The 12,615-nt window shown below is 48.5% G+C and overlaps 1 protein-coding gene across 1 annotated transcript; it reads right to left on the reverse strand.

Annotated features, from left to right (window-relative positions):
* Positions 1-11,641: 11,641 nt before the first annotated feature.
* On the reverse strand, positions 11,642-11,938 carry LOC125757942 (uncharacterized). Its single transcript, XM_049414340.1, has one exon. It carries the CDS (start codon positions 11,912-11,914, stop codon positions 11,657-11,659), a length of 258 nt encoding a protein of 85 aa, XP_049270297.1. The 5' UTR covers positions 11,915-11,938; the 3' UTR covers positions 11,642-11,656.
* Between the last annotated feature and the right edge of the window lie 677 nt (positions 11,939-12,615).

Genomic DNA, 12,615 nt, shown 5'->3' on the forward strand with positions numbered 1-12,615 from the left:
CAAAGAAGACAGGGACGAAGCGAAGACACGAACAGACATACACGGTCTTCGCTTCGTCCCCGTCTTGTTTGCGTCATTACAGTTTTTTCCTCAAGTTATGAACCAACTAGCTCAGCATGAAGCCCAGATGTTCTCCCACGCAGCCACGCCTCTGCTTGGAACTGCACAGAAAGTAATTTTCATGCTTCACAAACATAGACGTCCTGTACACAGGTGTCACAGTACGAGATGTAATATCGCAGTAATATTGAGTGGTACAAGCGTACATTGCCATAGGGCGTCACACCATGAGAATATCATAAGGATTTGGTGTTCTAAAGCCAGCCACGCATTACAAGAGGCATACACATTACTGCGCGTATTCCCTTAAGACCATGTAGTGGGTGCATCGAAACTTCAAAAAAGTTTCTCGCACATAATTGCTCCTGGATTAAACCATGCTACCCATTACATAAGGCACACACGTTAGTCCGCGCATTCTGTTACACACACGTACTGGTCTAAGTACGCACTAGGGGCAGGATATCGCTATCGCGTTCAACTCTTAAAGGCGAAGCTTAAACGTCCCCCAATTTTTTTGTGTACTGCTTGATAGCCTAATTAGGCAAGATTAACTTTTGAATCAATGAAGTTGTGCAAGAAATTCCAATGAGAAAGTTACAGATCGGTTTGCAAAACATTCAATTAGACAGTTTCCAAGTACCTATCCATTAACCCTTTAAAGGCTCATAAGGTATCCGTTGGAAATACTAATGCAAAATTCTTTCAAAACAATGCATATTCAAAAGTTTCCTAATCCGACACAAAATAAAAATTTGGGTGGGGATCTACTTTGCTGTAGGCCTTTGGCAGAAGCCTACTTCTGGTGGAATTTAGCAAAGCATGGCGCGGCGCAAACGTCAATATCACTGGCGGCGTTTGAAGGTTGCTCTTTTTTAGGAAACAGTGAAAGCCGCACTTCATCTGGTACTCCTTGGAAGTCCTTCGGGGTGCGTGCGTTGCTGCCCTCATTATATCCGCCCACAAGTTGTTCGCGGAGCCAACGCCTTGCCTTGCAGTCGTATGGTCATTCTCTGCTGCATCGCCATTCGAGCGCGTAATTACGTTCGTCCACGTCATCATCTTCCTCGCTGTCATATGAGTTGCTTACATAATCAGGTAAAAAAAGATACAAATCTAGGGCCTCTTCAACGGTCGAGCGCGTTTCCATCAAGAGAAAGAGAAGATCGCACACCGAAGATTAGCATCCTGGAAAGCCCGTAGGGAAGTATATTCCCCCTGCATAATAACAATTCAAATGTCAATAACTTACCATAGGTTCTAAAAGTTAACCAGATGATAGCCCTACACTTCAGGCATTCAATAAATGTATTTACTCACCCTTCTTACAGCGACAAATACATTCACTCAACAGTTATTGCAGCTGGTGAATGCGTGCGCGACGAACTCCCGCGCAGAGAGAAAAGTGCCGGTGGCGCCAACTGGGACTGTGGCGCCGGGCAGCAGGTTGCGTCAGTGTCGCAAAATTTTTTTATTGCCAATCATACGGACACTCCCGGCTGGTTTTTGCCGACGCCGTCCGTCGACGCCGTCAGGGCCCGTATCTACATATATATATATATATATATATATATATATAAGCGACAAAGAAAGATAATACAAAAAATTTCTTCCAAAGCGAGGAATCGAACGGGCAACCTCTCGCTCCGCAGCGCGCGGCGTTGCACGGCTAGGCCGCGAGAAATAAGTCTTTCAGCATGCTAACGGCGAGGTATTTATATACACCATTTACTTCAGCATGCTTCCTTGGTCACCAGCGAGATGGCGCGAAGTGCGCGCTGGTTGCGCTTTAAAGGTCGTCGCCCCGCTCCTGCCAACGCCGATGCTCTTCACCCTACCTTCGCGCTTATCTCCAGGAATGAGGGGTGGGGGAGGGGGTGTGTATGTCTTGTGCAGTCCCCGCGACGTCCGCGCTGAAGTGACAGAGCGTACGAAGGTCACTTCACTCGCTGCAATGGCCGCGTTTGCGAAAGGAGCACGCTGTTCAAACAGAAATAAGTAACATGTGCGACAGTTCGCGTTCGTCCTATGTGTACCTGTGCGTTCGCTTCGTGCGTCCTGCTTTATGTTTGAGCAGCGTGCTTCAAGTGTCGAGCTGTGACGCATGATAGTTCGCGCTCGTCCTGTGTGCGTTCTTTTTGCGCGTCCTTTGGGCTTGAACGACGCGCTGGCAATTTCGAGCTGCTTTATGTTCTTCGCGTTACATTCCTATTTGTTGCTATCGCATTCATTGCTTCGCCATTGCGGCGAAACTGTGACTTTTTTTACCAGTTCATTCTCAAGCGTTACTCCAGATGTGGCAACCATCTCCGGGCGGAGGAATTAGGCGTCTTGGAGATAGAGGTGTTGAAACGTGGTGGGAAATATGTTCCCTACGGGAGTTTAAGGGTTAGGTATCATCGTTTTTCTGGTTACTACAGATTCCCTCTAAATACAATATATACCACGTGAAATGCCTGCTTGCACGCCGTGATCGCAGTGCTCCCTAGCGTTCCGCATACAAACGATATCCTTCCCTCGCGGCGGTTCATGACGGCTATAGGCAGACGCAGCGGTTATCGCTTGTGCTGCCGCAAGCAACAAGAGCGTCATCGCACAGCCACCGCCATCGTCGAGGGCCCTGTCCCTTTTTAAGCGGCAGCAGACCCGGCCAAAGGCTATGAGGCGCGGAGCGCTAGAGAGCACTGCAATCATGGCGCACGAGCGGGCATGGCAAGTGGTCTTTTGTATTTCGCTGGCATCCGGGGATGGCACTCTTGGTACCATTCTCCTCAGACTGGATTCCATCCTCGTTTGGGCGCCGAAGATTGGCTTACGCACTGGGTTCCATGCATTTTGAATATGCCTACACAATATATAAACGATGACACGAAACAAAAACGTCGAGCGGCTAAGCATGTTCGATCTCTCGTTTAATCACCCAAAGGATAACAGAAAGCACGCGCGCTCTGGGGACATGGTGGCAACGAAGCTATCTGAACGACTTTGTTCCGGCCCAATAACCAGTGTGGTTTTCTTTTCGGATTAGATTCTGCTCGAGTTCAGGCACATTCAAAGGTATCATTGTGAAGGAAAAAACAGCGCTACAAATGGACGAGGACTAAGGAAGAAAACACGACACAGGCGCTGAACTCGCAACTGAACTTTATTGGAAAACACACGCACACATATATACAGCAGCTGACTCGGTCACATGACCCTGCATATCGTCTGCGCAGCAGAGCAAACCAGATCTACACAACTAACAACTCATGACGAATCTATACATTTGTAAGAACATCCGATAAAAACAACAACCCATCTATATAAAAACCTGCATAGCATTCCACAAAAAAATAAACGCTAATAACGCGGCAGCATTGAATCCAGGTATCTAACTTCTTTCTCACCAAGGGCAACCGACGGTTTCCTCACGCACCCTTCCCCTTCCCTTTCAATGTAAAATGCTTCCATCACCTCCCTAGTGCCCTTGTGCCGATGGCCAAACAAACACGTGGCCACACTCTCTGCAGTGAGCAGAGCACCAAGAGCAAACCGTCGGTTGCCCTTGGTGAGAAAGAAGTTAGATACCTGGATTCAATGCTGCCGCGTTATCAGCGTTTATTTTTTTTGTGGAATGCTATGCAGGTTTTTATATAGATGGGTTGTTCTTTTTATCGGATGTTCTTACAAATGTATAGATTCGTCATGAGTTGTTAGTTATGTAGATCTGGTTTGCTCTGCTGCGCAGACGATATGCAGGGTCATGTGACCGAGTCAGCTGCTGTATATATGTGTGCGTGTGTTTTCCAATAAAGTTCAGTTGCGAGTTCAGCGCCTGTGTCGTATTTTCTTCCTTAGTCCTCGTCCATTTGTAGCGCTGTTTTTTCCTTCACAATGTTGAATCACCAACTAGCCCAAGTTTCTCTTCTAGGTCAAGGGTATCAGTTCGGGTTAAGTTTTGGCCGAAATTCTCGTTGGGTTCGGCACCCTGGTTCACTGTCGCGAGCAAAATGAGAGGGAACAGGCGCGGCGAATAGCCTCAATTCGACCGATGACGCTTCGAAAATGGAGAGAAAATGGTGTTCCGCGAACTCCCACCGCGCGTCCCCTTTTGCCACGCGCTAAAGGCTCGTTCACACGGGCAAGGGGATTTTCAAAGTGGAGAGACAGCGAGGGCACGCGGCTGTTCAGACCGACCGCGTTGCCTTCTGCCCGCTCCGCCGCGGGGGCGGAGCAATCCACCAATTCACGGTGGACGTGTCGCATCTTGCGGCACTACGCAATGCTGCGCGCGCGCCCCGGACCCTGATTGGCTGCGGCCAAAGCGGCCAGGTTTTCCGCGCGGATAAAATCGGTCCGGGAGCGGTACGGGCAAGCGGCCGCGGGTTTTCTGCTTTTCCGGACAATCCGCGTCCGCTTTCCAGATCCGCGCTCGGTGCGAACGCGCCTTAAGTGTGTGACACATATAACAGCTTGATGTTGTGGCGCATGTTGTAGTGCTCACGCCCAGCAAAGAGCGTTACCTTTTTACAGCCAAGCTGTTAAGTGTTCTAGGCTCAGGTGGCAACAACTCCGACAGAATTGCCATGTTATTCCGGTGCACGCCGACAGGCGCTATGGCAGACGCCTTGAATATAATGTCTGAGTTGGTTTCATTTCTGCAGTTTGACGCACGTGTCTATCAACATGTTTGCACGTCACCTCAAGAAGAGGCGACAGCCGCGTCAACGACTTAGGCCCAATGTGGCGCTCACCTGGACAAAGGTTGCCACCACCCTGGCGCGAGCGATATCTCGACAGACAGCATCAGCAGACGGCTCGTATTGGCCTCGAGGCCCACCACTGGAAACGCCGGCGCCACCGTCGGCGTGACGTACTTGGCAGGATCACGTGGTCTCCGCGGCCGCGTCGGCTGCTTGTGGCGCACTGCCGCGTGCTTTGAAAACGAGTTTCAAGTCCCACATGCGCTGCGGTCTGTTCAAAATCGGAAGTTTTCTCTCATTTTCTACTCAAGTGAAACCATTTTAATAGAGTGGCTGCCTCCGAAGGCGACGAACATGGGGCTCTACCGCTCGGTGCCGCAGCGCCGCGCTTACGCAAAGGAGCCCAGTGTCAGCCTGCACTGGTAACCGCGGGACAAGAAACAGCGTGAAGCATGGGTTGTAGAGCTAAGAACCGGCAAGTAGCCATCCGCTACGAGTCTTGTGTGCAACAAACACTTCCGCGACGAAGACTTTTGTTACTGCGTCGGGCCTGTGATGTTCGGTGAGTAGCAGACAGCGCGCACTGAGACGATGGCTCGCGCGCGCTTCCCGCCGGCAAATGATGCTTATCTGCCACAGGATGGTAAAAGCGCTACATTTTACCACGTGCGATGCCATCTCAGAACCCTCCAATGCGACCTCTTGATCGTCGGCCCCGTGCTCAGCGTCCACAAAATCGGCTGCAGATGCACAAGTCATTGTTTAGATACGTTGAATTAAAAAACGCACAGGGTCCCTTATGCATTCGTTAAAGATGACTAGAAGGCGAAAGCCATCTTCTTCTTGTCAGTCGATGTACTGATTCTCCCGCGTTACTGTATTTTCTTTCTTTTCCTAGGCGTCGCATGCTACTACATGCTCGGTCTCGTAGACTGGTTCTCCTTCCACCAGCAATCTCGAAGTGGTGAAGCTTTGGTCTATGAATTTGTTGATCACAGAGAGCGGCAAGTTCACTGGAATGCAAACGGGACAATAATGAGGAGCATTAAAAAAAGGCGTCGCATTTGCTCACGTTTTGTGTGAGCACCAAACGAAACGAATGCGCTGAATAAAGAAACAGAAGCAGCGGCATTTGCCCGCTGAGAAGACCGATCAACACGCAGTGCGAGACAACTTGTCAAATGACATTGAAACGTACCCGAATTTAGACTGAAAGAGAAAAAAAAAACACTGAATCGTCGGGACGGCAGATCACAAAGTTGTCATGCGCACCGAAGTCGCAGTTGTAAGGAAATAGTTTTTGAACGGCTCTGATAGCGTCCGCCCAACAGTAGTTGTTTGTTTACTCACAAATTCTCATGTTTTGCGGCCTAAAGTTCACAGCGCGGTGCCAAAACGCGCTCGTAGCAAAAGCGAAACCAGCAGTACGAACATACATGCAGACGCTCATACATGTAGAGGCACCGTCAGTCGTCGCGAACCCGTGCGATCGCTGGCTTGAGGCTTCTTTCTGTTATGCTCCGTTTGGTTATACAGGAAGTCTACTCTGACGAGATATTTCACATAGTTTGCACTCAGCGAGTGACTACCTTTCACGTAAGAAGCCGGTTCAGGGGTCTGCAACGCGGTTACAGCGTGAAGCGGGTGCTCGGTTTTCTGCAAAGAGACAGCGACTGTAGACTATCTTGTGCTTTCAGTTCGTCGAAAATGATTATTTTGACAGTAAAGAACACAGTTCATTTCGAAAGTACTTACAGAAATGCCCCGGAGGGCTTCCGCGAGGTGTTTTTGTAGAGCGCCGACAGCAAAACCTATGGGGAGCGCGCCGGCGGCATCCTGCCTAGCACGCAATCGAGGCGCGTCCGATAGAGGGCGACTCCGTAACTCCTCGAGGCCAATTCGCCGCGAGATCGGGCTACAGGTGGCAGCACAATCGCCGCGCTAGTGTGGATGGGCGGTTGTCGGCGCGTATACAAACGTGCACAACAGCGCTTCGTTGTGAGCGATGTGACCCGATTTCCGGCAAACAAAATGCGTTGACTGCAGCTTTGTGGTAATATGTGCGCTCTTCGTTCCCGAAATAATGCACGAAGCGCGCCGAACGTTACAATTACTTGTGAGAGAAGCAAATCTGCCAACGAACGGGTTGCTCGCCTTCGGCGACAGTCGGCGTTTTCGCAATGGGTGACGTTTTCTTGTTGTTTTATTTGTTCATGTTTCGCTTGTGTTCCACCTACTGCGCACTGCTGTATAGCGCGACTGAATTAACTATTTACTTCTTGTTCATTTGCATGCCCCTTAACAAAAAGAAAGCCCGTATTCCTGCACGATGAGTTGAAATAGCACTTTGTGCACTGCGAGCTCAAATATTCATCCGCATTTCGTATTCAGTTCTCCATGAAATGTAGGATAGTTGATAGGTTTACTGAGGAAAGCTACGTGGCTGACAGCGCTTTAGCGCTACGGAGACGTTTGACATGCACACGCTTGTTTTTATTCCAGTAGCAGTACACAAAGGTAACTGTACAGGACGGAAATTTCTTCGATTGATTACTTGCACGTCAGCAATGGAACAAAGGTCCGCTTATTTCACGGGACCGAAGTACATTTTTTCATAAGAATAATGTCCGCTGCCTTCCGTTAATCTAGACAACGCAACACTAACGCTCAAGATAATGTAAAGAAAAAAAGATGTGGCTTCGCGTGAAATTACTACGACATAAATGTATACTACGCCGTTTGGATTAATTTTGACCATCAGCGCTCTTTAACGCGCACCTTATAATCTAAGTACACGGGTGTTTTTGTATAAATTTCGCCACAAGTTAAAATTGCGCTAGGCAACTCAGTTTTGCGATTTCCGTGTCATTTCATTTTCTGTTCTTTTTAGGGGATAATTTAAGTACCGAAGCGTCAGACATGACTTAACAGAAATATTTCTCTCTAGGGAGACCAGGACCGTACAAAACTAAAGCTCGTCGCGTAACGTATAAACAACACCTAACCACAACGCTCAAGTACATGCAAGCCTTTTTTTTTTTTTTACCACCGCGCCGCTCAAAGGCTATATTCATATGAGATTTAATACTTCTCATCTTTAGGGCAACGCCAAGTGCACTTTGCAATGCGCTTGAACCACAGAGCGGCACCTACACTGATATGACTCCCGTGAACGGAGGGTACGACAACCACACACAGCACTCTCGACAAGTGCACTCTCTGATCCTATTACAGTACATATACAGCCGATCAAGGTCAAATGCTTCTTTACATCGTGTTAGGCATACGTACGAGCGGTTAAAGTTGCACTAACGCAACGGAACAAACCGCCTTTTGAGGATCTGCATGTGCGTACGCGCACATGCAAACACAACGGGGCTAGCAGACGACGCATGGAGCGATCCACACTAGGCGCGGTTCAGCCAGAAGCCGCTAGGCGGCGACTCCGCTCGATCTCGCGGCCAATACCCGTGTGCGTGCTGTGCTCTCTCCTCGATAAGACGGCACGAAAACCGCTTCGCTCCCTGGACTTTGCTCCCGCGTTTTGTAGACATCGGATCCAAAAGAGCTGGCTGCTGGGCTTGCTTCGTGTAACATTCCCACTTGTTGCTATCTCATTGCTATTTGTTGCAATCACAGTTTCACCCTTGCGGCGAAACTGTGATTTTTTTTTAAAGATATGAGGTCAAAAGGCGCAACGTAGAGCACCGATTATGTGGTTTCATGGCGTTAAAGAACCTTGATTCCATGATGGAAAAAGCTAATTATACGCTGACGCACTCATGAGTTCAATCACTCAGACTAACATCGAGTCTGAGTTTGAGTAATTTTGGGTGAGTAATATTTCGTTCAGCTTCAATCCCGGTGAGTTCGATTCAGTAAAATTTTAGTGTGTCTGCGCCGAGCTGAGTAAGGAGTGACTTCCATCGGTCAGGGAAACACGGAGGAGTAGCCCTGCAAAAAAAAAAGACAGGTTAACAAGAATTGTGATATTAGAAAATTTTATCGAAATCGAACGCAAATATTACCACCGCCTCACACGAAACTGAACACTGAGCTCAGTCCGTTGCTTGGAGGCGTCCAAAACAGAAATCTATCCGAATCACATGCAATTAAAGGCCTTCTACCAAGAGATATACGCGAACGATATGCACAAAGTATGCAACTCTGCTAGAGTTACCCTTGACCGCATGTTATAGTGATGTACAATATATTATGATAGAATGGCAGTCTTCCCGGAAAATCTGCGAGCGCGGTGGTCGGGCGCGCTGCTCAGTTCCGAACTACAAGACCAACTATGGGCCGTCCAGCCAGCCTCTGAGGCCGTGCGGGAGCAACAGTCATCGCGGCGGCTCCAAGCCCAGACCTCTCAATCGCCAGGTTCCAAATAAAGTTATTTCACTCACTCTCAGTGAGTTCTTTAACGTGCACCTAAATCTAGGTGCACGGGCCTCGAGCATTACTTTACCCCGGTCTTCACGAATAAAATAGATCCTGATTACGAAATTTCAGTCTGTTGCAAGCGTGAGGGTTTCTTAATTTAGAACACATGCTCTGGCGCTGCTCGGCGTTGGCCGGTGATGGTTCTCAAGTTGAACAGTGGTGGCAGCGAATGCGGCGCAGTGACGTGCTGGCGGACCAGCACAGGGCTGTCCAGAGGTCCCGTGCGGCGGCAGAGGTGCTCTGCCCCGATGTGGGAGCAGCCCACATCAGTCCCAGACTAATTCCTCAGGATAACGTTCTCCATAACATACCTAAGTTTGTCCAGTTCGTACGAGATTACCTTATAACAAACTGCGCAGCAGGGAAAGAATAACTGCGTTCGTTTGTCTCTTCTTTCCCTGCGCAGTTTGTTGCCGTATAGAATAACAGATAGTTGAGTTATTTGGTACGCATTCATTCTAAAATGACAGGGCGTGCGAACACGGACACAAGAAAGAATTCACGACACCACAAACGCCGTTGTGCGTCTCTTCAGTCGGCGTTTCTAGTGTCGTGACTTCTTTCTTGTGTCCGTGTTTGCACGCCCTGTCTTTTTAGAATGAATTGTTACCGTTACTTTTAATGTTACCTTCAACGCTAGTTACGTACATTTCTAGTATACATTTGGCATCTTTCTTAGTGTTCGTCTGTATCTTCTCTCCTGTGTCCTGTCCTGCTGCGCACTTCGTTAGAAGACGCTTTTTGTTCTTTGAAATTGCGTTACTCAAGCTGTAAATGCCATTACTTACACGCCGCATATATTTGGTTTATCAATATAACCTCTACATTACCTTTGAATTGAACAACAAGCGGCCAGCTCCAAACCCATGAAATTTCTTTTGAATAAAGTTGTATCCTCCTTTAAGGCGTGATGAGGTACTTGGTACCCTATTCAACGCCTCTCGTTTATTATTGCGATAGCAATAATATGGACACTATCGACTGATTTTTGCCGTCGCCGTCATGCCCCGGATATGTATATGTATGTATATATTTTTAAAAAAGCACACAGAAAAATAAAGCTGAAGAAAAAAATTCTGAAGTACCCGACCGCGGATTCGAACCCGCAACCCCTCGCTCGCCAGCGTGCTGCGTTAGACAACTGAACCACACGCCATGTATGCGCCGACGAAATATCGGCGAGCTATTTATATACACCATGTACCGCTGGTGGTAAGCAAATGTCAGAGGAGCGTGAGCGTGTTTTGTATCACGCAACGCTCCTAATTTTCTTTCAATTTGAAATCTGCCCTTGAGACGCACACGACAAAGTGGCCCTTTTCTGTTTTTTTTATATAGCGGCCGTGTCTGTACACACTCGTGATGTGGAAAGAAAAAAAAAGAGAGAACACCGGGACCTTGCATCAGACGCCCCCGTGTGGCTGGAGACGCAGGGGGTAACTCCACGCGCCACAGTTTAAAAGAAAAAGAAATATCTAAGAGCGTCTGATTCTCCATCGTTGACACTTGCAGACGCAGCGCTCCTAATTTTCTTTCATTTCGAATACTGCCCTTGAGACGCGCACGACAAAGTGGCCATTTCTTGTACCCACTCGGGATTTCGAAGGAAAAAAAAGACAAAGAACAAAGGGCACACCTTGCATCAGACGCCCCGGTGTGGCTGGAGACGCAGGGAGTAACTCCACGCGCCGCAGGAAGAGCAAATATCTAAGACTTCTAAGAGCGTCTGATTCTCCATTGTCCACACTTGCAGCGCGTTGAGCAAGCACATAGCCGTAACAACTGTGACAGTTGTTAGTTCATGCTTGCCCTATGCATGCCTGTGCGTTCTTTTAGGGCGTTTTTCTTCGTGCTTCTGCGGCGCGCTGCAAGTATCGAGCTGCTTGTGGTTCTTCGTGTGACATTTCAGTCTCTTGCTATCGCATTCATTGCTTCGCCCTTGCGGCGAAACTGTGACTTCTTTATTTTTAAGCGGGATTTTCTATTTCAAATACGACAGCGTTATATTTCCAATACATAATAGTGATCGAAAAAAAGGGGAAAGTTAAGGGCTCATTTTTCTGTGTTAGATACAACGTTAATGAGAACAGACAATCAAGCCAAGAAAAGTACGGGGGATGTTATTTGTGGTAATTACGATATGCGTGTGCTCCACAATCGCCGCCATGGCTACGAGCAGCGCTGACTAACATTCCACGTTTAAATGCACAGGTATACGTAATAAATCGTATGGGAGGGTGAACGCCGCCGTAGCTCAATTGGTAAAGCATCGGACGAGTTTCGGTCCCTGCCGGCGGCAAGTTGCTATTTTGTCCACTTTAGGTTCTTCTTACTTGCATCGTAAACACTACAAATAGCATCCCCTACACTTTCCTTGGCTTGATTGCATGTTAGTTCTCATTAAAAATACATAAGAGTGGGTGAGCAAGCATAAACACCTTTGACGACTTCTCTGAAAGTGGATGGTGCTAGCTGAGCATGACGTGCAAGCCATCAGTCAAGTTTCGTCCGTGCATCATGTTCTCGGAGCAGATGTAGGGCATGCGTACGCCCTTGTGCAGGCCGTCGGTGATCTGCTTGAGCGCTGGGACGCATGGTACGAACGCAAGGAGGACGATGTACCAGAAGGCGCACATGAAGGCCACCCAGAAAGCCAGGTACAGCAGCACGACCAGCCAGAAGAGGCTCCAGATGGCGGACACCAGCTTGCGCACATCTTCGCCCATGGGGCCGTCCGCCGACACGGATGTCCCCTCTTGCAGGCAGTCAAAAACGCTGCAGTAAGTAAGCTGCGCCAACGCAGGCTATCCTGTCCAATCTACCTCACAGCTTATGGGGTCTAGAGTATATGTGTAGAAACTGACCGCTAAAGTCGCACAACAAGAAAGAGATGAAAAATCCTTGAACAGGGGGCGTTGCTGAAGCCGACAAGCATTCTTGTCTTGGTCCTGCCTTGACAAGTCTGCTTGTCGAAACATTAATGGCTCCAACAGCACGCCTGCTATTTCATCTCTTCTTCCTCTGAACTTCTGCCTTGACAACAAGACCGATCTAAAGAATAAGCTTGCTCTCGGTGCTAGTCAAAACTGCCTGTCGCGGCCACACTACCAGTGGAGAGATATTGCATAATTATAGACGACTTGATCGTGGCGAAGCATGCAAAGACAGAGTTGTCAAAAAGGAGTGCCCTCACGACACCACCGCCCGAAACGTGAAACGTGGCGCTGCAGTCAAAGCAGGTACTCTAGCAGAGTTTCAAATCTCTCATAAGTACAGTAACACTGAGGATGGTATAATCCGGACGGCGTTCCGCGATAGAAGAAGAACAAAACTTTATTTTAAGGGAACGGGTAGAAATAGGGAGATTCAGGAGTATGTCGGGTGGGGCCCCAAGTCCGGGTCCCCACTGGCTTCCGCTGCTCGCCTC

This window comes from Rhipicephalus sanguineus, chromosome 3 (genome assembly GCF_013339695.2).
Source record: "Rhipicephalus sanguineus isolate Rsan-2018 chromosome 3, BIME_Rsan_1.4, whole genome shotgun sequence".
NCBI classification, from domain to species: Eukaryota; Metazoa; Arthropoda; class Arachnida; order Ixodida; family Ixodidae; genus Rhipicephalus; species Rhipicephalus sanguineus.